The sequence below is a fragment of the Centrocercus urophasianus genome, unplaced genomic scaffold (genome assembly GCF_019232065.1).
Source record: "Centrocercus urophasianus isolate 14NV4802_14NV808 unplaced genomic scaffold, USGS_Curo_1.0 seq_9, whole genome shotgun sequence".
NCBI classification, from domain to species: Eukaryota; Metazoa; Chordata; class Aves; order Galliformes; family Phasianidae; genus Centrocercus; species Centrocercus urophasianus.
This window is the reverse complement of record NW_024885532.1, coordinates 20,455,746-20,480,708: the sequence shown is the minus strand read 5'-3', so window position 1 is coordinate 20,480,708 and position 24,963 is coordinate 20,455,746. Positions and strand designations below refer to the sequence as shown.

General features: G+C 38.2%; 1 protein-coding gene across 1 annotated transcript in view; it reads left to right on the top strand.

The window, feature by feature from the left end:
• The window catches only part of VWA8 (von Willebrand factor A domain containing 8), a 180,329-nt gene that overhangs the window by 140,509 nt on the left and 14,857 nt on the right, over positions 1-24,963 (top strand). The window contains exons 36-40 of the mRNA XM_042838730.1: positions 2,070-2,151; positions 3,044-3,248; positions 16,546-16,654; positions 17,444-17,600; positions 20,266-20,374. Of these exons, the coding sequence (XP_042694664.1) occupies positions 2,070-2,151; positions 3,044-3,248; positions 16,546-16,654; positions 17,444-17,600; positions 20,266-20,374 (662 nt within the window). The remainder of the gene's footprint in view (positions 1-2,069; positions 2,152-3,043; positions 3,249-16,545; positions 16,655-17,443; positions 17,601-20,265; positions 20,375-24,963) is intronic.

Here is a 24,963-nt window from a genome sequence, read left to right as displayed (position 1 = left end):
TGAATATAAAATAACAATCTGTTTCTAAGTGCATATCTCTATTAGTGTGACTGGAATGACATGTAATGCAACACGGTTACAGGAATAACCCCAACACGCCATCTGGCCCACCTGTTTGTGTAGGGACAGGATGCCACATGTTTAGACTCTTCTTGACTGTTGTTTTTCAAACATTCATCTTAAGAAACTTAAAGTGATTCTAAGGCTTTCCTGGCTAGTCTGTTGCAATGCTTCACTTTCCTTGTACAATAAAAGGTTTTCCTAGTATCCATCCTGTTTTGTTGTAAATTAATATAAAAACATTGTGTTGCCTCCACTCGATCAGAATTATACTTCCCTCTTGATAAGAATTTTTAAGATATTATGGTAAATGTGTTTTATTTCCTGTGACCTTCTCTTCTTGGACAAAAAAAAAAAAAAAAAAGAAGAAGAAGAAAAAAATCAAATTGATTCCTTAAATTTGTCCTTCTCACCCACCTGTTCTAGCCTCTTTGCCAGGTCCTCTTACCCAGGACTTGTGTGTCTACATGTTCTTCTGTTCAGTGTCTTGAGCTGGGCATGACTATTTTTCTCCCTCAGACTTCAACCGAAGGAGGACAAACTATATATTTTAGATCTGATGTTCATATTAATATAAAACCTGCATTTTGTTTTCCTGCTCTGACAGCAGCATAGCATCTATTGGCTTTGTATGTTCATTGCAAGATCGTTGACTGCAGTTCTAAGGCCCAGACAGTTATTTCTGTATTGCACTTAAACATTTGGTTGCCTTTTCTTCAGCTTCCTATTTTGCAGTCCCTTTTCTTTTTGTATTTTAATCTGATTGATTTTTCTTTCAAATATATCAACCACTCTTTAATTACAATTCTACCTCTTCCAGTTCAGTACTTCTACGTCTGTCTACATGTTTCAGATCTTCTACTGGAATTTTTCAAGGGTGTCTTACTCTCCATTAGTATCCAAAGAGAGAGCATATTTTTAAGCATTAGCAAGATCTAGGTAGAACAGAAAATGCTCTGTGGCCTACAAACGTGTATTTTACCAGATTTTTTTGTCACTTCTAGTTGTTTTATATTTACGTTCTTAAAGAATGACAATAAATACAGCCAATAAAATACTGTAAATGTGCATCCTGTAAATATGTAGATACTGATGTTTGGGGTGAGGGGAGAGAATCATGGAATGGCCTGGATTGAAAAGGACCACAATGATCATCTGGTTTCAACCCCCTGCTGTGTGCAGGGTCGCCAACCACCAGACCAGGCTGCCCAGAGCCACATCCAGCCTGGCCTTGAATGCCTGCAGGCATAGGGCATCCACAGCCTCCTTGGGCAACCTGTTCCAGTGCGTCACCACCCTCTGTGTGAAAAACTTTCTCCTAATATCCAACCTAAACCTCCCCTGTTTCAGTTTGAAACCATTCCCCGTTGTCCTGTTCTTGTGCTGTGGATATGCACTTTGTGCACCTGTAGGTTATTATTTACTTACTTGAATGTTGGGTCCCCTTATATTACTAGTCCTGCTGGTCTTTCTGTGTGCTGTACGCATGCACCAACACTTCTGCAAGTAATGTCAGTCTCTCCATTTCAAGGAGACTTTCAAGAAATGTTGTTCAATTAAATTGGCAATTAAAAAGCAACAACATTTACTTTGATGTAACTGGAAAATTTTCCAGTGAGAACTGGAAGTAGAGTATTTTGAAACATCCTTCAGTATGCTTTTAGATTCAGTTGCACAATTGATGTTATCTTCAGTAACAGATAAATACAGTAAGTTAGGGATTGCAGTAATGCCTGATCACTGCTTTTGTGAGTAAGGCTATATTTATGTGTAATTTTGACATTTACTGTGCAAGCACGTTGTTCTTGTATAATTGTGCCTATCTATTTGCTCACATTCGTAGTAGTAAAACATTTCAGTGTTTGCAAGTTATAGTCCTGAGTTGAATGTAAAGGTTCATCATTTTATGACAGGTATTGTATGACAAAATGTTTCAATTTAATCTCCTAAATGCAAATGCAATAACCAGTTAATCATGCAGCAGGAAAATAAAATTTGTTTGTTTTCAGATGTTGCTCCTCCACAAGCTGCTGGGTATTTGGAAGTAACAGATCTGAACTCGAAGAAAATCAAATACATTGCTATTCCTAGGTAAGTTGTTTTATTGATTAAAGCAGCCTCTGCCTCACAGGAAGAGCAAACAGAATTTAATGTGTGTTATTAGTTCCAGACAAGCAAATATTTCTTTTGGTGTGGAAAGTGAAAGTAAATGATACTCTGTATGACACTTTTCCTCCTTCTGGCATAGTTAGCTTGGTCAAATGCTAACACAAATCTTCTTCAGTTGAATTCGTACATGCCAATTTCAGTCTTAGAGGTATACGTGTCACAGCTTCCTTGCTCTTCTAAATTATGAACTGTAGTATTAATTAATGTAAGTTGCAAATCATTGTACAAGTCATTAATAGCACTAAGAAAGTGCAAAGAATCTTTCCTATTTTAACTAAATTTTCCTTCGTATTACACAGTTGTTAGATCCCCATTGCAGCAGTAAATTTTCATCTGCAAATTGAGTGCTTGTTTGTAACAGTACTAAGATTCTATACACGTAAAGCTGTGCCATCTTTAAATGAGTGTTTAAATGAGTCACCTCCTGCTCATATAGTGGGGACCTTATTTAAAGTTGATTGGAGAAACTTTCCTCAGTGCTCAGATTATGTTTTCTCATATTCCTTTCATAGTTTTGTGTTTTTCAACAGCACATTTTTAATTTTTTCATATTCTTTATGGTATTTTTTGTAAGGACTGATCTTCAGGTAATTAGGATAAAGCAGTGGACTGGGCTGTCATGAATAGATGTTTGGTCATAGCAAGTTTCAGTAGCTGAAATCTTCCAGATAAAATAGTAAATCTGGGGGGCTTAATTATGGTCTCTCAAGGAACGAGAGTGTGATTTCATTTAATTGCCACCTTAGCTACAGAATTATTCGTCTTCTTTTTGATTGCAGCTTTGAGATCAATCACACCCACTCTTGTTTTTCAGCCCACGTTCTCTCTCTCCGTATACATCTTGGCTCTCCATGATCTCAGATGCTGATGCCCTCTTGGCACCACTGGGCAAAGTAGGCTTGGTTAGTGTGGACATGGGAGGTGGTGTGAGGCTCTGGGAGACTGGGCTGGAAAGCCTGCAGCGTTCTCTGCAGGACTGGAGGAACATGATTGGGCAGGAGGATGGTCGGCCCGTGCAGGTAGGAATGCCCAATCTGAAGTGAAAAACATTTAGTAAACTGATGGAAATGACTTTTTTTTTTCAGGTGGGAGAAGGGTCAGGGAAGAGATGTATTGAAAAGCGTTAAGAAGTGGAAATATGCCTGCAGGAAAAATTGAGTAGATGTCTTACCTGAAAAATAATCACACACAATAGCTTAATTACCAAGCTGATTTGTGACTCCTGTAATTATGGTTACTGACATTTCCCTTTGTCTTTCAGTGTTAGGGTTATGGTTGTTGCCAAATTTCAGTACATTAGCATGTAAATTAATTCTGTATCTCATGCTGATTTTTAACTGCAGCTTTCCAAATGTGAAATAGTGAAATCAGTGTTTAAGGGAAGCATATGGAATCATAGAATCATAGAATGGCTTGGTGTGGAAAGGATCTCAAGGATCATCAAGCTCCAACCCCCCTTAATGTATTGAATAGTTTGTAGGGACAGCAGGGCAACACAAATGGAAAATTCAGAACTTTTCGGTTGCATCTTTAATTTTTGTTAATATCATTCTTACTTTGGGAACTAAAGTGTGCTTTAGGAAGGACTTTTGACTAGGGAGATCCTACAGCTGCAATTATTTCTTCTTTGTGAGTTTCTGTAATCACTTTCACAGTATGTTAAAATGGGAAAACAGAATGAATCACCTCTAAATTAGATCTCTCTATATTATTGTTTACAAAGAGCCCAGATATTCCAAGCGTGAATGAGATTTATTAGGCAGAAAGCAGCTCTCCTTTCCTTTCCCATCCAAGTTCCCTTTCCACAGGACAATTATATAAACTCATGCAAGAACTGACATTTTCTTGTCATTGGATTGTAGCAAATGCCTTTTGTAGAAGTCATGAGAGAGGAAAACTGTTACCCAGTAGCACATTTGTGTGGTTTCATGTTGCTGTACCAGTGCTGTTTTTGTTGCCTATGTAGTAGCACTATCGCCATCTTATGGTCAGATATCATCAACTTACATCAGCCCAATTTGACCTACTAATAAAGTTGTCCGGAGGGAATGGAAGGAGCCAGCAGGAGCAGTTATTTTAATTGCTTTAAAGTTGTTTTTTTTTTCCTTCTTTTTTAAAATCTTTTTTTAGTAACTGTTGTAATCTTATTTAACAGCATTATTGTAGTGTCCATCATAGTCGACTGAATGTTAGAGAATACTGTCTTGGAAAGTTAAGCATCATCAGAGAATTTTGAGTCATTAACTACTGATGTCAACTAGCCACTTTACAAAAAGGTTCAGAGTTTTTCCTGCAGTCATAAAGCAGTTTTCCAGATCTGTTCCAGAATTCCTCTCTCCTGACAATCTACGTATCTGTATTGTAGACACACTACAGGGATAGCTCTTCTTAGCATACCTGTTTTCCTTCCTCTGTCAACACAGAATATTCAGCTAAAGCTGGTGGTTTGTCAGAATTCAAAATGGCATGCTGTTTGATTTGGACTTGAGGGCTGAAACAAAGCCTCATATGCTCTTTGAACCAGCATGTTTATCACTAACTTCTGTTTCTCAACTGCACATGGTTTGCTTTAAATGGAAAGATCATGAGACCTAGGGAGCTTTCTTTACCAAGACATTACAGAGTAGTAATCAAGAGAAATCTTACCTTTTATTTTATGTACATCTCAGGTAAGATAGTACATACATAGATGTTGTGAGAACTCTATACTCTGTTATTTGGGATGAAGGCCTTCCCCTTTCCCACTTAACTCCATTTTTTCAATGGATATAGACATAAGAACAGTACTTCATTAAAGCATTCATTTCTGGAAATGAATGGATGCTATTAGCTTGAAAATACGCTCATGTAGTTTCCTTCCATCAGATGAGCTTAGCAAGAACTCAGATCTTTCCGGTTCAAGAGATAACTGCTTTGCTAAGAAGACTGCAACTTAATGTTACCCCATGCTCATGTTTACAAAATTATCTTTCAGCCACATGTTGATCTGCTTATTTATCAGTCACATTCTCCTGTATAATGTTTCATGCTCAGATACATATTAAGTATCTCTAAGTCTAAAGAGGCATCTTCAATTCCTTAACAAAATCCATCATTCCCAATCTTGTAGCAGAAGCTTGCTTAAGAAAATTGTCAGTGTTCCACTTATTGGTAGAATTCATCCCCCCTGCCAATTTACTATTCCCTGTTATTGATGCATCCCACAAAGCTAGTACAGGCTTTGCAAAGCTTAATAGCCCAACGTCCACACCTTCACAGTGCTGTTCCTTCACCAACTCATGTTCCCTGTCTTGACGATTGGGAACCACGGTTCTGGAAAGTCATACAGAACCTCTGCAAAGCTTTCCCAGCCTTTGAAAAAAAAGAAGGAATTACAGTACTTTCAATATAGGTACAGATTCAAAGGAATGGAAAGAAATCCTCAATCAGATTTCAGTTTGAACTATTGATACTGTCCATCTTCTAGGGTTGCTTTTTGGCTTTCAGAAACCCATTAGATCTCAGAAACAGTCTGTATGTACATAAGCAATGAAACAGAGGAAAACAAACAACTGTTCCAGGGATATTCAGTAATTAGACTCCTATGATTTAATGTCATGGCAATCAACATTTGTTTTGTATTGTTGATACTCTCAGCAGAGTTCAAGCTGCTGAAGTCTTGAGGCAACAAAAATAGTTTCTGAAAACAGGGCTTATGTGTATATTAATTTTCACTTGTATGGTCAGGCCAGAAATTGTCTTCATTTTTTGAAGTTTTAAACTCAGAACATGAGTGCAGTATTCAGAAATGATTAAATTGGAGTGCCTAGCATAGAATTCTAAATAAAACTGGGTTCTCTGAAGTTATAAACTCAACTTGAAATCCAGTAATTGTTGAGCTTTTTCACTTTTTTTAAATACAGAAAACGTTGACAAAGTTCTGATATACCTTGTTTGTGTTTTTTTAGTAAGCTTGGTTTACTGTTGTGTTTCTCTAGGTAGAGTACAATGCTTACATAAAGGTAATTGTAGAATGCATCATTTTGAGATATTGAAAAGCATTGTGCTCCTTAGGGACCTGAAATCTCTACAACTAAATCTTTATTCATTTGTATGTGACTACTAGCAAGACCATTTCTTTCTGTATTCATTCCACTTAATTCTCTTTCACTGTAAATTGTTGCCCAGAATGTTTTATGCTGTGTAAATACTAAGAATGTCATTATTTTTAAAAGTCTCAGGACAAACCATTTGAGTGCATAAAAATGTTCAAAAAATATAGAAAAGTTAGTTTGTAATGCATGATACAATATGCATTACAATATGCAATATACAACCTCGAAGCACAGTCAGCTTCATTGGCAATCAAATGTGAATCAAGATCACATACTGTAGGACTGAAGAGAGAACCTAATGACAAAAGTGAATAATGGCCACCATCATGTTAGTATCAGTGGTTTAAAAATCAAGTTCTTGGCATTGATAGCTACCAGAAGTTTCTTCTGCTTCACACTCAAGCTTGATGTGCATCGCTTAGTTTGAAAAATCGTGTACCACTTTGTAGGTGGGTCAGTCCAAAGGAATAACATAAGAAAAACAGCAAGGCTGTTTTGAGCAAGGCAGCTCAAAACTTCTAGACAGCCTGTGTCACTGAAGACAGCTTGCATAGTGCTTATTAACATTCCTTGCAGTTTGACTTCTCCCTTGCATGGTCAGAACAAGGGCCAGGGGAAATGGCTGAAGTGTAATGGTGCTTGTTGTCCTGAGTTAGCATCACATCATTTTTTGAAGGACTGGTAGATTTGATTCTTTCATTCCTTCATAGTGATACTACAGAACAAAAGAAAGGTTGCATAATTGGTTTTGAGTTTTCATAAATGATATAGGTGCCTTCCATAGATTTTTCTGGAAATCACTCATACTGTTGTGGAAATGAATAACAAAATGATCCCAAGTGTCTTGCCAAGGTTGCTTCAAGTTCCACTGAATTGTAGGGCTTTCTCATTAAAATCTTAGATTTACAAATCATCTGTTTTTCTTTCTCATGATTTTTCACCTGAATGTATGTTCACGATGCCTAAACGTAATGCAGCCTTCTGCAAGCCTTAGTGATATATCAGCAGATAAAGAATTCCAGAGAAGGAAGTGTTCCAGAGAAGGATGCATGTGGTCCACTATGCCCTTTACCCTGCTGTGTTTCTTGAATGTGTTTCATTCATAATGTGTTTCATTAGATGGAAAGAAGCACCAAATATACTTTTTACTGGTGAAAGCAGTTCCGATTCATTGCTTTAAACAGTATTTGCATGTACTTATTTATACACAAATAGCTCAAGTGGATTTGTTCTGGGTGTGCTTGGGAATACTGAGAAGTAACAGAAAGGAGATGAAACAGGATCCAGTTTCAGACCTGCAGGCATTTCGGTGTCTGTTTATGAGCTAAGTACAGGAGCTCTCATTATAACCAAGAGAGCCCGAAGAGCTCACCCTGAAGGAGGCACCTACACATGTCTAACTGTATGGATATTCATACACAACCAACTGTAATGCTAAATGCAGACACCTGGCTTACCTGGGACATCCCTGCCTTGAGCTGTCTGCAGTCTGGATCCAAATCCCATCCTCAGTATGCAAACTATCACTTAACGACTCAAGGAAATAGATAGATACTTAGAAATGGGAGGAGATTTCCTTTGTGCCTATTTCTCTGCTTTGAGCTGATCCCAGAAGATCTGTAGTAGTTTGATTCTCTGCCATGTTTGGGCAGTGAACATCTTCATGGCTTTCTCAAACAGCCTCATTTATTTTATTTGTACTCCACTCAACTATTTGTGCAACTGTGTGATGTGTTATTCCCCTTCTAACAAGTTGTTATTTTTGCTGTTATCCAAATCATTCCTTTTTTTTTCCTTTTGGTTTTCTGAGGCTTCAGTTTGTACATGAAAGTTTAGGATACTTATTTTTGAGGTTCAGTATTTCTCTTAAGTATAATTGATTCTGGCATTTCAGTGTTACAAACTTGTTTATATTCACTGCTCAGGATCAACTTTGATTTATACTGGCATTTTTTGAAGTGTTTCTTTCTCTTTTCCATCGTACTTCAGAATGTTTTAACAAAAATCCAGCTTTTTCCTGATGTTAAGACTGAATCATCGAAGCATAGAATTGATCAGGTTGGAAAAGACCTTAAAGATCATCAAGTCCAACTGCAAAGCGGGCAAGTAAAAATGGGCAAAGCTGCAGTTCCTGATCTGTAATTAGAGCATGACCTTCAGCAAGCATGGCTCGTCCTTTCCCTCCACCACACCTGCAGTTCTTATTTTCCCACTGCGGACCAGGTGACTGTTCTGACCACAGGAGGGCCTCAATGAGCTAATAACAGTGATTTTGGTCATCTCTTACGTCCTTTTGGTACAAAAGCCATGAATTATGAAAATCATTTGCAGTGGCATGATTTCATAAGTTTGGAATAACCATATGAGAGCATTCTGCAATCCTATACAAGACCTTGGGAAACTTGAAGTATTGCAGGGAACAGCGTTGCCTCGTCAGTGTCTGGATTGCAAGGTTTGGTAGCACTTCCAGTGCTGAGATCCGTAAGCCCCACACACTCTGACCCCAATTGTTCATTGCCCTCTATCAGCTCTCAGTGGGATGGTGTTTTGGGCTTCTCTGCCAAGCGTGGGGCACAGTGTGGGTTTAGCTCTGTGACATTCCTGGATAGCGTGATTCATTCTAGCAAAGTGGGAACAAGGCCCTGAGTGTGGGGTAACACAAGACTAGACAGTCAGGAACCTGTAGAGCTTGAGAAGTTCACATTACCAAAATTTTCTGCTGGGTAAAGCAACTTGGATAAAGATCATCAGTTCTCTGCCAGCTACTTTTTCTCATATAAATGTCCTCAGCTGTAATGAGGTGCTTGTCAGAAGCACTATGCAAACACTTTCAAAATACGTTCCATTTCCTAAAGCTCTTCCAGCCTAATTATAGTGGACAGACAAAGAGTGGGAGTGGAAATAACCTTATCTTTCTGTTAGAGAAGGTCGATCCAACATAAAGTTCTTCTTTCTTCCCCTGAACCTCCTCTGAAAGACCACAGTCCTCATGGGAGAAAATGGAATACCTCGGCACGGCAGCCTTCAAACCTCAGAGTCTGCAGCAGTGCACGTTGCTGACTTACATGCTAGAGCTGCTAACACAAGTGAAATGCTGCCAGCTGAACAAGGGAACGTGCACTGGTGGTTCTGCTCCTATGAAACTTGTTCTCTGATTAATGAAAGAACAAATGCAGAGATAATGTAAGTCATCTGAAGAAAGCATATAAACAGGAGGGGGAATGACTGTTTACATGGGTTGATAGAGATAGGACAAGGGGGAATGGTTTTAAACTGAGACAGGAGAGATTTAGGTTAGATATTAGGAGGAAGTTTTTCACACAGAGGGTGGTGACGCACTGAAACAGGTTGCCCAAGGAGGCTGTGGATGCCCCATCCCTGGAGGCATTCAAGGCCAGGCTGGATGTGGCTCTGGGCAGCCTGGTGTGCTGGTTGGTGACCCTGCACACAGCAGGGGGTTGAAACTACATGATCACTGTGGTCCTTTTCAACCCAGGCCATTTTATGATCCTATGATCAGGTGATCTGTTATGGTAATGCTGAACATAGGGGGTTTTCCTATAGAACCCAAAGCATAGTTGATCTGTAATAACTTTCATCTGTGATTCATAAGAACAGATTTGACAAGGTCCTAGATGTGTAGAAAATACAGCTTTTCTGCTTTCATTTGTAGGTGTTTTGTTTTTTTTTTTCTACTTGGTTTTAACTGTGCGATGTCCTGCAGTTTTCTGTCCAAAATACTTCTTATTGTCATAGTATGTCCACATACCTCTTCTTTCTATCTGTGGATTGGCTGGGGTACTCCAGAAGATACTCAATTCAGTTTATTGATGTTAGGAGGTATGGAATAGTAACAATAAATAACCAAGCCAGACAGTACCTGCTCAGATCACATGTGGTAGGGGGTGACCTGACATCTCCTAGCTGAAAATAATTGACATGGAAATTTTCATTAACACAAAATAACAATGGAATTTCCGTAGGGTTTTAACATAATGGAGGATCTGCTAGATGGAAGAAAATATATGACATTCTGTCATTGCTCCATTTCGTTTATCCAGATTTTAAGCCACAGAATCTGTAGTCATGGACAATAGATTCTAATGCATTTACTGCTGCAAAACTTCTGGGTTGATTGTCAGAGTGACAGCAGTTAGTTCAAGTGAAGATCTACACCAGCAATGGCTACATTTTGTATAGTGGGATTTTTGGAGTTGGTGTATAAAGACTCCTTTTCATTGCAAGCTAAATTCGCTCTTCTGTGTGTTTCAGTCCAAATCTCCTCTTCTTTCCCCACATGAATTAAACCTATCTGTGATTTCACTTTTATTTTACGTATCTAAAATTGCTTTAAAGCTATGATGCTTTAAATGGTTTTGCCATTTGAGTTCAAATAGTGGTGTTCATGGGCGTCAGATAATGTATGAAGCCTTGTTAGTTCATTGTGAATTCTTGAAAAGTTTTGCAGACTAGACAGAAAAGCAGAATGAATCAAAATGAACGACACAAACCTATAAAATCATTTTATACTGTGCTGTCATTAATGTTTGTTTTTTTTTCACTTCAGGACAAAGCTGAAGACAGAGTATTGCATACATGATTATGCAATATTATCTGCAGGGGGGGTGAAACTAAATGGTCTTTGAGATCCTTTTCAGCCCAGGCCATTCTATGATCCTATGATTATATTTTTACCTAATACTGAATATTCCTTTGTGTGGAAAAAAAGACTTCTTGTCTCCAATTTGAAGCTTTCGTATACTCTTTGAGAAAATAATACAGACACTCGTGCTACAGATAAAATATGGTACTGGGGAAAGGTTGTTTTTGTGTTTTTGTGCCTTGTTAAATGCAGTCTAGGGTAACACTGAGGTTTTAGGATGTCTGATGGGGCTTGGGAAGGGAGCTAAAATGAATCAATAGTTTCGTTTCAGGGAAAACCAATCTTTTGTGAATCTGCTAAATTACATTCTGCATGCTGTGGGAAATATTTTCTAATGCTTTGTGCTGCTGTGGGGTGGATTATTTAGTGCCTTTTTCACCTAGAGTCTGGTCATGTTCCATTACAGCCAAAGTCAGTCTACTTTCATAATAACATGTGGTTGTGATGAAGAACTTTCCAGATTTTGATGAGCAAGTTAATGTCTCTTAAATCACATGTAGGGCCAAAGTTTAAGATTTGTTCAGATTTTTCCCCTGCATGATCTCCTGACATCTTTGCCCAATGTACTAATGAAGGAAGAAAGCTATTTAAGAAAACGTTAATGATTTAATTGCTTTATAGTATTTGTAGTGTATTTATGTTCATGTAAGGATTTGGAGTGTATTTTATTCAACATTTACTTAGAACATTCTGTGGAAAGTGGCATACATTCCTTATTGACTATACGTGCCCTGTTTAATAACATAGTAGTTAAGAAAGGCAAAATAACAAATTAGTTCTTTCCTTCTATGTCCCAGGTATGTTAGCAGAGGAGTGGTATCATCTACTTTGTATCTTAGCAGAGTTCTTCCCTTCATTATGAAAAGAGTAAATAATGAGATCTAGGCAGCCTAGATCCTGCCTGCCTCTATCTGCTTTCCTGGTTTAATCATGTAAATAATGATCTGTTGTATACTAATTTAACTTGCATTAAACTAACCACCTCTATCATGTGAATTGTATTCCACCTTAGTGCACACATTCTTTTTCCTACTTTTTTTTCCCCCCCCAAAATAAGAGACATCCAATAGTGCAGTATTATTACTACTCCTAAATGCTTGTGAAAACAAGTCTTTGGATCCTCTAGCTTGTTCTATTTAAAAATCTTCCTATGTAAATTTATCTGTAGCTGTAAATACTGCAGCTATAACCCTATTTTCTTTTTGATATAACAATGTTTTGTCCATTAGGGCGAGTATATTAAATCATCAGTCCATCTATCTCTGTTATTCTATAGAATGGCCAGCTCTGTTTTAAAATGAGATAAGAAAAACTTAATTTGAGAATGTTTGAAGATGCAACCGTAGTCTATATTCTTAAGTACAAATTACATCCCTTTATACCTGTGGGATGTTAGCCTGGAATTAGAGTATTTTTCCTGGTTTTCCACTTCTCTTAAGATGTATCAAACTACTAAAATAAGCATTGTATAATATAAGCATAAGAGTGCTAGATACAAGTTACTACTGGCAGGACCAGCTGCATTAAAACTAAGAGGGGAAAGTTCAGTTTCCCTGAGCATGGGGCAGACCTCCTCCATTAGAAGCCTGAGTTTTTTCACCAGTCCTCAAGCTGAAACAAGCTTTTGTTGCTGAGAGCACTGCAAAGGAGCTTTTCTGGCAAGCACTGCAGAATGGGAAGCACTGGCACATCTTGTGCCTTTCAGGAATTTTAATGAAGTTAGCCAGATCAGAATGCTGAAGTAAGCTGATGTATTAAAAGACCATTTACTCTGTAGCCAACTTACTGTGTTGAACGGAAGCGTGTCGTATGCAGGGTAAAGTGACAGGAACGGCTCCAGCCAAAGAAGATCCACATCAGAGACACATCTCAGATGCATCAGGGGAAAAACTGAAAGCTGCCCCTCATTTATCATTTTTCTATTCAAAGTTAGAAAGATTTTCAACCTTCTTTAACCTCTGCTTGCAAACTCTAAATGAAATTTCCTTACTGGTAGCCATGATTTCTTTTTCTGCCTTTCTCTTAATCACAGAATCATAGAATCATAGAATCACCAAGGTTGGAAAAGACCTAAAAGATCATCCAGTCCAACCGTTCACCTATTCCCAATAGCTCCTACTAAACCATGTCCCTCAACACAACATCCAGTCTTTCCTTGAACACCCCCAGGCTCGGTGACTCCACCACCTCCCTGGGCAGCCCATTCCAGTGCCTGACCACCCTTTCTGAAAAGTAATACTTCTGAATGTCCAGCCTGAATCTCCCCTGCCGTAGCTTGAAACCATTCCCATTAGTTATTAAGTTTAGTTTATTAAGTCTTAGTTTATTAAGTTTTTAATTCCCATTAGTCATTAAGTACATGGTCTACCCCTCCCTTTTAGGGAGTATGCTACGTACAGCTCTATAATGGAGCTATGGGCATCAAAGATAGCAAGAGTTCTTAATTCTATCTATCTCCTGCATGAAACTCTCAGAGAGAATTTCAAGTGTGAAAAGAGGAGATGAGATTCCCTGTTTCCCTGTCTCTTCAATAAAGATAACTTCTGTTAGTTAAAACTTCAGTTTTGTTTTAACAGACTTGAACAATAAGGAGCTGATGTATGGATTTAAAAAGCAGGAGTGAAAAGACGGCAGTCTTCAAAGTTATGAATACTCTGCAACTTGAATGACTGAAAAATAGGCATACTAAAATGCTCCTCTCAGTTGACTTTGCTAAATGTATTTTACTGACTACATTGGACAAATGCTATTATAAACATGTTCATAATAGAGAAATTAGAACATTAAGACATATTCAGTCTCAGTGTACTGAATAGTTCACTGAAAATATCTCATAAGAAGCCAGACAATAGAATTATTTTATTTCCATCAGAAACATAAATGTGACTTGCTGAAGGCTGGCTGTTACCTCTTGTATTATGTTTATTTTCTTGACACAAGCAAGTGGAGGGTAGCGAACACTTGCTGAGATACAGAAATGCACAGTTGGGCTACTTGAAACTGTCTTTGAGGTGTTAAGCTTCTATTTAAAGACTTTTTTTTCCATTTTCATTTCAGTTCAGTGGGTGCTAAAATGCTAAGTTCACTCATACAAAAACAGCTCAAGCTAAATATGGTAGTTTGATCCGTTTTACTCATATCACCTGGTGGGTTTATTTGTAAGCTGTCAGAAAAAAATGAATTGTGAGCTCACAATGAAAGTACTGTAATTGTGAAAGCAATGTATATGTTAGAGTTGATGTAAATGTGGAATGTTTTACATGGATCACTTTGAAAGTAGTGTCTCCTTTTTATTTTCATGGAAACTACAACGAAGAGCACAATAGCACTGTTTGATAGAGCAAATTCTCAGCTACAAAGCATTCTTTTTCAGTGTAGTCACCACCATTAGCTCTGCATTTTTACCAGTGATGAACAAGATCCCGCATGTTGTGCGTGTAAAACTGCACAGCAGAGGTGACCCACTGTGAAGAATTCACAGAATCACAGAATTGTAGGGGCTGGAAGGGACCTCCAGGGGTCATCAAATCCAGAGGGCTGGAGCACCTCTCCTATGTAGAAAGATTGAGCGAACTGGACTTGTTTAGTTTGGAGAAGAGAAGGCTCCAGGGAGACCTCATTGTGGCCTCCCAGTACTTGAAGGGAGCATATGAAAAGGAGGGGAATGGCTGTTCACAAGGATGGACAGTGATAGGACAAGGGGGAATGGTATTAAACTGAGACAGGGGAGGTTTAGGTTGGATATTAGGAGGAAGTTTTTCACTCAGAGGGTGGTGACGCACTGGAACAGGTTGCCCAAGGAGGTTGTGGATGCCCCATCCCTGCAGACATTCAAGGCCAGGCTGGATGTGGCTCTGGGCAGCCTGGTCTGCTGGTTGGTGACCCTGCACACAGCAGAGGGTTGAAACTGGATGAGCATCGTGGTCCTTTTCAACCCAGGCCATTCTATGATTCTACGAATTTGAAAGTGAGAAATTTATGTGAGCAGCAAAGCATTTCTGTATAGAGAACTTTTCACTGCTAAAATTTAAATGACAGTTGTATTTCAAAAGTAGTATTTCTTTTTTTCAGTAGAAAAACTTGACAAAAACAGAATATTATATCTAGGTCACCCGTTATATTTGGAGCTTCCTTTTGCTGAACTTTGTGCGCTTTTTATATAAAGAATCCAGAAGAATGAATATGTCCTCCTGTTTTTTCTTTTTACAGAATATTCTGTTTTAATTCATGATGCTGACAGTATCGTTTTGGTTTCAGATTTTAGTATAAACTACGTTCAGTGGCTTTTGTTTTCCTTGGTGTTTCTGATAGTTCTGAAATCTGCCTGTTGTATGGGAAAAAGAGCTGCTTATTTCCAAAGAAATTTCTTAAACCAAAAAAGTAGAAGCCCCCAAGGGCAACATATTGTTGTGGTTAAGTGTCTTTCTTCCTTTACAAATGTTAAATTAATGCAATTTAACAGATTAGATCTTGATTTTACACTAATGACATGGTTCACAGAGGATGTATTGTACCTCTTTGAATTAATATCAATACCATAAAGAGGAAGTAAATACTATTTTGAACAGTTGCCAAGACACTGTTGTTAGAGCACATGTTTTCAGTTCAAAAACATGTATGGAATTCATGTCAGTACTAAGTTAAGTCTGCAAGACAGTGAATTCAAGCATTAAATACTGTACAGTTTGGGTGAAAATCTTTGTAATGCCAGTGAACTTCTGAAAAGTCAGTAAATTGTCATTACTGGGACAGAGGAATTCATCAGAGAGATGAATGTATCATGGTTCACGAAAAAAAGACTAATTTATAGGGTATAGATTTAAAGACACTGTTTTTATATGTCATTGAGTTTCATATAATAGTAAATTGATATTAAGTTGTGGAAGATTAGTAATTGAAGGGCATTTTACACGTGAATCATTGACTCACTGCATGACTCAGAGTTCATAACAGGGAGAAGTATTTTTACCTTCACTCACCCATTTAAATCCAACCTCAGCCTAAAGTGATTCAGTCCCAAACATCTGACAGCTGTTGGGTCTTCAGCTCTACAGTAAGTCAGTGGGGAACGTGCAGTCACTAGATGGGCATTTGCAGTAGAAAACTCACCGCTATAGACTTTTGTAGTCAAGACTGGAAGTCAAGGATTACATGAGTACAATGTGAGAGGAACATGCTATTTATTTAGTCACTGCTCATGAAAAGAAAATCAGTCTGCCCATCAGTAGAGCATGTGAAGCTGTAGTTGGGCGTTCATGCAGTTTGTAAAGGGAATATACAGCCAGATATCAGTACCACAAGAGGCATTCAAACTGTGGATGGCCCTGTCTACAGTGGAATTTTAAATTCTATTGGCTATCATCAATAAATGCTTATTTTTGTAGCATGATTAACATCTGAACGCGCCGCACGGTTTAAATATGATGGCACTCTTAGATCTGGTGTGGGTCTAACGTGCCACTCAGCAGCAGAGTGTAAGATCGAATAGATTGTTATTGGGTTGTAAGAGTGATTTTACTTGGTATAAGAAAGATTTTCAGCTCTATTTTTATTTTACAGATAACCATTCAGAGGGACAGTGGTTTGGACGTCAGTTCCCCCAAACATGGGAAAGTGGATCCAGACAACATGCCTCATGTTGGTGGAAATACTTGGGCTGGTGGAACAGGTTTTCATTCATTACATTTTTTATGCATCTTGGAAGGATGTTTGCAAAAACTGCTGTACCAGATGCTGTACCAGATGAAAGTAGACATATACAAACCCACTCTTTCTGTCTAGTGCTATTTTACTCAGTGCCTTTATTGTCTATGAGATGTAGTTACAGTGCCTAGTGCCTGACTTAAACTCTGTATAGCAGATCTTCACTTAAATGACATTTTGTAGTTTTTACTCTTCATTGCCCACATAGGGAACCAGCACCTTGCAGCCATGGAAGCTAGGCCTGAGTCACTTGCCATTCTCTTAGACTTTTGTAGCAGCAGAATTTTAGGTGACGTAGATAGTAGACATATACAATAGGCAAAAGTGCCTTCTAATTCTAAAGGACACAACAGTGATCACTTGATAAAGTGATTTGGAAGCAATGTAAAACAGCAGTCTTGGGAAAAGACAAAGTCTGAATAAATTGTTTTATTCAATTCCAGTTTTATTCAAGGACTGAGAGCTTTGAGTATATGTTCTATACTTAATTTACAGTCTCCTTTATACATGGTGGTCACTGTTACTAATCTCTTCTCAGAGTACTATAGACACAAGTATGCCATCGGGGTTCTCCTGTTCCATGATAACTATTTGGTTTTGAATGTTGTTAGCAATAAATATTTATTTTCAGAATTGGGAAATTTTTTCTGAATATCATCTATAGATATGGCAATGGAAGCACTAAGGAAAATGTTTTCTTATTTATTACTGAATGCATATTCTATAATTCATTTTTCTATTTCAACCATTCTAGGTGGGAGAGACACTGCTGGGCTAGGTGGCAAGGGTGGGCCATATCGTCTGGATGCTGGCCATAAGGTTTATCAAATATCTCAAGCTGAAAAGGATGCTGTTCCTGAGGAAGTTAAGAGAGCTGCTCGAGAGATGGGTGAAAAAGCCTTTAAACAGAGGTAATGTTAAGGAAAAACAAAAAACAACAATTGTCTTTACTAACTTCACTTACTAAGTGAGTAGGTTAGATTTTAGGAGGAAGTTGAGGAAATGGACCTGGGGGTGTTGATTGATGCTTGGCTGAACACGAGCCAGCAGTGTGCCCAGGTGGCCAAGAAGGCGAATGGCATCCTGACTTGCATCAGGAACTGCTGTTGCCAGCAGGAACAGGGAAGTGATTGTGTTCAGCCCTGTGCTCAGCTCTGGTGAGGCTGCCCCTCAAGTACAGTGTCCAATTTTGGCCCCCTCACTGTGAGAAAGTCGTTGAGGCCCTGGAGCGAGTTCAAAGAAGGGCAGCAAAGCTGGTGAGGGGTCCAGAGCACCCATCATAAAAATAGCTAAGTGCACTGACAGTCATACCAAGTGAGCTTTATGTTTCAACCCAAGCCATACTGCAGTGTGAATGTCTGCCTGAAAGAAGAGTACTGGGGAGATTAAAACATTGAAGCGAATAAATTTAGAAGCAGCTTTGTCACTTCACATTTTGCCACTGTTAACAGTGACTCCTAATCAAGGGGGCATATCTGGGTGCTAAAAGTAACAGGAAAGGAGACTGCCATTTGCTTCAACTGCTGTGTAAATATAGACGGTTTAGCACAAAGCACACTCTGTATGGGAACCACTGTATTTAAATTTATCTACTGCATTCAGATCAAGTTTCTGTTTTAATCTTTTTTTTATTACTAGATTTCCTCCGGCATTTAATGTATTCATCAGAGCATTCGTGATTAATAAAGACAAGGAAAGTGTACTGATTATATCAGAACTTCACAGGAAAAGGTTCAGAAAAGAAAAATACTTTTCAATAGCTACTTAATTTTCACAAGCAACATCCAGATATTTAAATTAAAAATAATCAGTTCAGGGTTTGCTCTCAGGGGGAAGACATGGCTTGTTTTGCCTGTATTTCTTTACTGGTGTTTTGTGGGGTGTGCAAAGAAAGACTACTTTTAACTGTCTTTCTGTGTCTCCATTCTGCAAAATTCCCTGTCAGTTTTTCCATAATGCAAATAGCTCTTAGATAGTGTACGTCTATTTATGTGTAAGCAAACATGGCATGCTTTGATGCTCTGTGATGCTCTACAAAGTTCATGATGGGGGGAAATTCCTAGATAGTGCTGCATGTTGTGGGAGCAGTGCAGCTGAGTCCTGTATAATCTGAGTGTCTGCACATGAGATAACAATTCATATCCTGCTAAAACCAGTAAACTACCATGTACCAGCAATAGATGTAGTCTGTTCTGAAATGACATTTGACACGGATTATTATTCTATACCACTTGGGTAGCTGTGGGAACTAAGAGATAAAAGTTAGGAATAGGAAGGTTGGAGTCCTTAGAGTAAAGAAAAAAATGAAGGGATCTGCAAATTTTACTGTTTTGTTTATATGCTGTTGTCTGGAAGGAAGGATTTTAATCCGAATGATATTGATTGCTTTCCCAACTAGATGATACTGCTAGTGGAAAGCATTTTGAATTACCCCATTTCAGTAGAATGGAGTTAGCAACTACTCTTGGATAGATGCAGTGTATTGCTAGCCTATATGTACTTTGCTAATAATTTATAATTCATTTTAAAATCCTTATTTTCAGTCTGAGTGAGATTATGCTGTTATAAAGTGCTTGTGTTTGAAATAAGCTGCTCATGGATAGAGTCATGGAGTCATAGAATAATAAGGGTTGGAATAGGTCACTAAAATCATCTAGTCTGACTGTCAACCCATACCGGGTAGGTCATATATTCTAGCTGAATCCAGTCAGGATGGTTGGATGGGCAGATATAAGACTGCAGCCTCACTACATGAATTTGAGTTACTGAAGATATTGAGCAGTGCATAAATGCAGCGTATTCATCTGTCCCTCAGCTCATACTTCACTGTTAGACCCCTGTAATTATGTTCCAGTTGTGAGTTTCACCATCTTAAGACTATCTGCTCAGATATGATGTTGAGAAGAGTAAAGAACTTTTAAGTGGAGACACAAGTTATGGAAGGTGCTTGTATTAGTTTTTATAGTGCAGATGTTGATCTTTGTTGTGTGTCTGGACAGAAGAGAGTTCGGTGACGTGACTCATTTTTTGTAGGGGAGCACGTTTTTACTGACATACATCTAAAGCTCCTTTGTTTCAAGATTTCCTCATTTTATGAAGCACCAAGATAGGCACTGGAGACACAGTGACTGGCTGTAAATCTTCAACAACAGATTTGAGAGTATGTCTGTACTTAACCTTTGCGTTAGAGCATGGATCGCGATACGCTTAAAATACTCCGACAGTGAAGTAATGGATAGGCGCTCGTGTGTGTACATATAGCAACACCTAAGCCAATAAAATTCAATCACGTTTTACAGAACATCTGATTCACTTCCCAAACTTTAAAGCAGATTAGGAGAGAGCCAAGGGATGAGTAATTTTAGTAGGTTCTGATGTGAGGCAATCCTTGTAGGCACTGGTGATCTTTTGAACAATTCGCAAAAGCAGCTGCCAGTTCTTTGATTTGCCTCTTGTTTGTGATCACTGTGGTCTCAATTTACGTGTTACCAAGTAAGCATGTTTCTAATTTATATATGCTAAAGGATGATGTGTTTGTTTCTAAAGCTGTTCTGAGCTCCCTGTTCTTTGCTCTAGATTGAAAGAGATTCAGATGAGTGAGTACGACGCATCTACTTATGAAAGATTCTCTGGAGCAGTACGACGTCAGGTTCAGTCGCTCCGCATCATCTTAGACAATCTGCAGGTAATCTTAGATTCGCTGATAAAGCAACATGGTGAGCTCGTTACATTTCCCTTAAAACACTGTCCTGCTAATATTGTTGCCATCCGATATATTTGAGAGTTAAAAGCAGATTCAGGTTATAATCGTGTTTAGGAAAAACAGTCTCGTATTACTATTTCAAAGTCAGCTTTTAAGTGGATCTCAGTGCTCATCTTTACAAGCTACATTACTCCCATCACACAGCTTGCAGAGATTACTTATTCAGGAGCACAGTTTTGAGAAAGAGAATACTGTATATTATTAAAAGAGTATGTGATGATGTGTAGATCACAGTCTTTCTTTTTGCCCTCTATCCAAAAGACTTTTAAACATGGAAATATTATGTGTGTTAAAAGACTTTCATAGTTTTGCTGCCTGTGCACTTGAAAACAATTCTTCCTCAGGATTTATTTTGAGTCTGACTAATTAAAATAGGCGTGGCTCAAGTCACTAAGTGGAAGCTAACCAAATATATCTCTTTACTTTTCTTCTGTTAATTAGTTCCATGGTTGCTTGAGGTTTTATTAATGCTAGTGTTCACCTGCGGTGTAATTAAAATAAAAAGTGCACTGTTTCAAGGAAGAACCTGATAGTCATTGAAAATGAAAGAAAAATAAATTTATTCCTTATAAGACATCTCTCTGATTAAAAGCATTTCTGTTGAAGGCTCAGATGCCTCCTCATATAGTGGTCATTTGGAATGGTCTTGTAGTAATATACTTTGATTCATACAGGCACCCAGTATGTATTCCAGCTCAGGAACTTAGGCTTTTGATTCATAAAGAGAGGATTCCGTTGAAAAGCTGTAGGTATAAATCTCAGTTTTTCCTGCATTGTTTTTATCCAAGTGCTTGTTTTTACTGTGTTTGTGTCAGATATGCATTTTGAAGCATGGTTTATGACAAGAAGTGAATAAAAGAATCTTCAGTTTAAAGACTTTTTAAAATCTCCCTTATCTATTCCTTGGGGCCAGAATTGTTATGTTCAGAGGTCACATTAATCATAGACAAAATAGAATGTATTTTAATAAAAGGAGACATATCCTGTGACTTTGTTAAAAAGGTCATTTTAATATCAAGGCAAACACTTATAAGCCTTGGTATTTTATGAGACTGCCAACATCCTGGGCAAATTCATAACAGCTAACCACAGAGATGATAAACTTACCATATGATGAAAATAAACAAACTCGCTGAGTTCAGAAAAGCTAGCTCTTAGAATAAAAGCAATATTGAAAGCAAATTTTGAACTCTGTACACATTGTGGTAGATATTTTATTAGAAGATTCACTAGGAAAATGAAGGCAAATGATAACAAGGGTTACTTAGAATCCAAGAATATTTCATTTTTTCATTAGAGAACTCTTAGCTTTTTAAAAATGTTTGAGTTTGCCTTGTTTTGAACTTTCTATGTTCTTGTAATGAAAATATATTGTCCACACTCATTTCACCAGGATTTCCTTTTCAACATATGCCTTTTAATCACTGGGTTTTGTGGGTTTGTTTTTAAAAATGTGTTCCTTCGATTAAATTTTACACCCCAAGGATGTGAAGCCTGGAACTCTGGTCCAGTTGTTGACACCTCAAAAATCAGTAGCAGCAGCAAGAAATAGAGCATAAATATTGAGAAAAATTACTGAGAATGTAATTTTATGACTCATTTTACTTTATGTAACTCACTAATCTTTGTCAATGATTTGAACAAAACTGGTGAGGCATTGCAAGTTGTTCTTGATTTTCTCTAGAAGTAGCAAGGCCTGAACTCCAGAGTCCAGTCAATGACGAGCTTTCTTCTCTCTGCTAGTGCTGACCAATCTCTGTATAAGGCTTACACATCTGAAGTCCAAATTTAATAACTTATGATTAATCAGAGACTCAGGAAGACCTGAGATTTTAGATTACTTGCCCTCTGGAAGTACTTCTCTTTTTATTAATTATAGGGGGAGTCTGGAGCAACTGACCCTGTAGCTTCTGAGCATCCTTTATGCACTTACACTTGAACTGGGCAAACCTGGGCCTAAGTCACAAAGCCTAATGGGGTTGACTGGTTTGGACTGTGTGGGAATTGTCAGGTCATAGCAGCAAAAGCAGTGACAGTAGGGTGATAAAGACAGTTGGGAGGGCTGACAGTGGGAAAAACCCCATGCCTTCTCAGTAGTAGTTTTCTGCTTTCAACAACTATGTTTTTTCTGGGAACACGCACACAAAGTTTTCCCAGAAACAAATGCAGACCACAACTGGAAGTATTTCATACAACCCTATAGCATTACATATTTAAATGCAAGCATTTCATATGTGCAGCTTTTTCTGTGTTAATTACAGACATATAACGTGGTTATATTTTCTAAAATTTCTTCAAAATATGCCTTTGATATCTTTCAGTGAGAAGAATTATTGCAGTGGTGGCAGTGTTGCAGATGTAATGGACTGTTTGCCTTTTCTAGAAAAGGAGACTGTTTTTATCCTTCAAGCATTCATGGCATTTGTTTAAGTTTATGAAAATTACATATTGAAATTACTTTGAAGCTTACCAGCAATATGTGTGTGCATTTTATAACACAAATACTTAGAAGGTTTTTTTTTTTTTGTAAGGAAATGCCTAGAAATTCATAGAATCATAGAAACATAGAATGGCCTGGGTTGAAAAGGCCCACAATGATCATCTGGTTTCAACCCCCTGCTATGTGCAGGGTCACCAACCAGCAGACCAGGCTGCCCAGAGCCACATCCAGCCTGGCCTCGAATGCCTCCAGGGATGGGGCATCCACAGCCTCCTTGGGCAACCTGTTCCAGTGCGTCACCACCCTCTGAGTGAAAAACTTCCTCCTAATATCTAACCTAAATCTCTCCTGTCTCAGTTTAAAACCATTCCCCCTTGTCCTATCATTATCCATCCTCATAAACAGCCATTCCCCCTCCTGTTCATATGCTCCCTTCAAGTACTGGGAGGCCACAATGAGGTCTCCCCGGGGCCTTCTCTTCTCCAAGCTAAATAAACAAAGTTCCATCAGCCTGTCTTCATAGGAGAGGTGCTCCAGCCCTCTGATCATCTTAGTTGCCTTTCTCTAAATTCTGCACTGAATAGGCTGATGCTAAGTAGTCTAAATAATTTTAGTATTATTTGGGTAAGATTTTAAGTCGGATTTTGTCAGCGTCCTTTCCTGTATTAGGAGAAGAATGTAAACTCTGTGTTCCTCTAATAACATTTCAGTTTTGTTTTCCTTTTTTTTATTATTTTTTTTCATCAGCTGAACGTTGCATAAGCTTTATAATGTGGTAAACAGTCATGGATTTTTAATTATGGTCATCATTAAAAAGTATATTCTTCCCACTCTGTTCCTTGAACACCAAATAGCCCCAAAGCTAAATCTTTTTCAGTGAAAACTGTAGTGAGACTAGTTAAGAATTTCCTCATCTACGTGAACCTTTATAGTCTTCTGTTGTTTCTCCCTCCTATCTACTGAAAGGAAGCAAATAAAAACCATTTGACAAAGCTAAAGACCTCAGGAAGTCTTAAGACTGTATCTGTGTCCCAGTATGGTGGTGACTAAGATTATTAAGAACAAAATCTTCTCATCTACATCATCCTGGAAGTGTCATGATTCACTTTAGACAGGCTCTGCTCACTGAACACGTTGTCTGTAGGAGCACATTAAAGAAATCATTAGTTGGGATGTTGAAATTTGCCATGTGTTATCCTACTGTGATTTTCACAGCAAGAGAACACGTATGGTGTGGCAATTCAGTGGAGCATGGAAGGGTCATCTAGAATCAGGGCAGCCTGATCTAGTATTAGATATGAAGGTTGCCAGCCCTGCCTGTGGCAGGGAGGTTGGAGCTTGATGATTCTTAAGTTCACTTCCAACCCGAGCCATTCTATGATTTTGTGACATGATTCTATGAATTTACAGGTCTCTTCTTGCAGTGTTACACAATTCCCAGGACAACAAGGGAATCAATAAGCCTATGGAAGAGGGGATTTCAAACTCTATCCTAAGGGTAGTTAATGATAGTGGAGACTACTAAGCTAGCGTAGAAGCAAATTCCTGGATGCCCAACTGCAAAACATGGTTAGTCCTGGGCTAGCCATAGCACCACTGAAATCTATCAGAGAGAACAAGTGATTGAATTCATAACTTAAGAAATCTTTTACCCTTTAGCCTCATGTGATTTACTAAGAGGCTGAGGTTTCCGTGTACTGCAAGAATCTGTAAAGCTTTTGACATAACGTAATTAAAAAGACCTGTGCTTGTCACAGCTATGTTAACTCGATACTGTAAAATGAATTAATCAAAACGTTTTCCCTGTGGCTTTGTGTTCTTTCTGCACACTTATTTTCATAGATAACTAGTCCATTACTTTTGAATAGCTATTGGCAATAGGCAGTAATCCAAAATGCCTTTTTCCATGTGCGCTAAAAAGAAAAACCTCATAAATTTTGACCAAAGCAATTTCAAAGATTCTCTTAGCCTTAGGAAACCATCATCTTACTGCTCAGACTGTACAAAACTGCAATGATTTGTCCTCTCAAATCCCAGGCCTGCCGTTTGCTGGGGATTTGTAATGTAACAC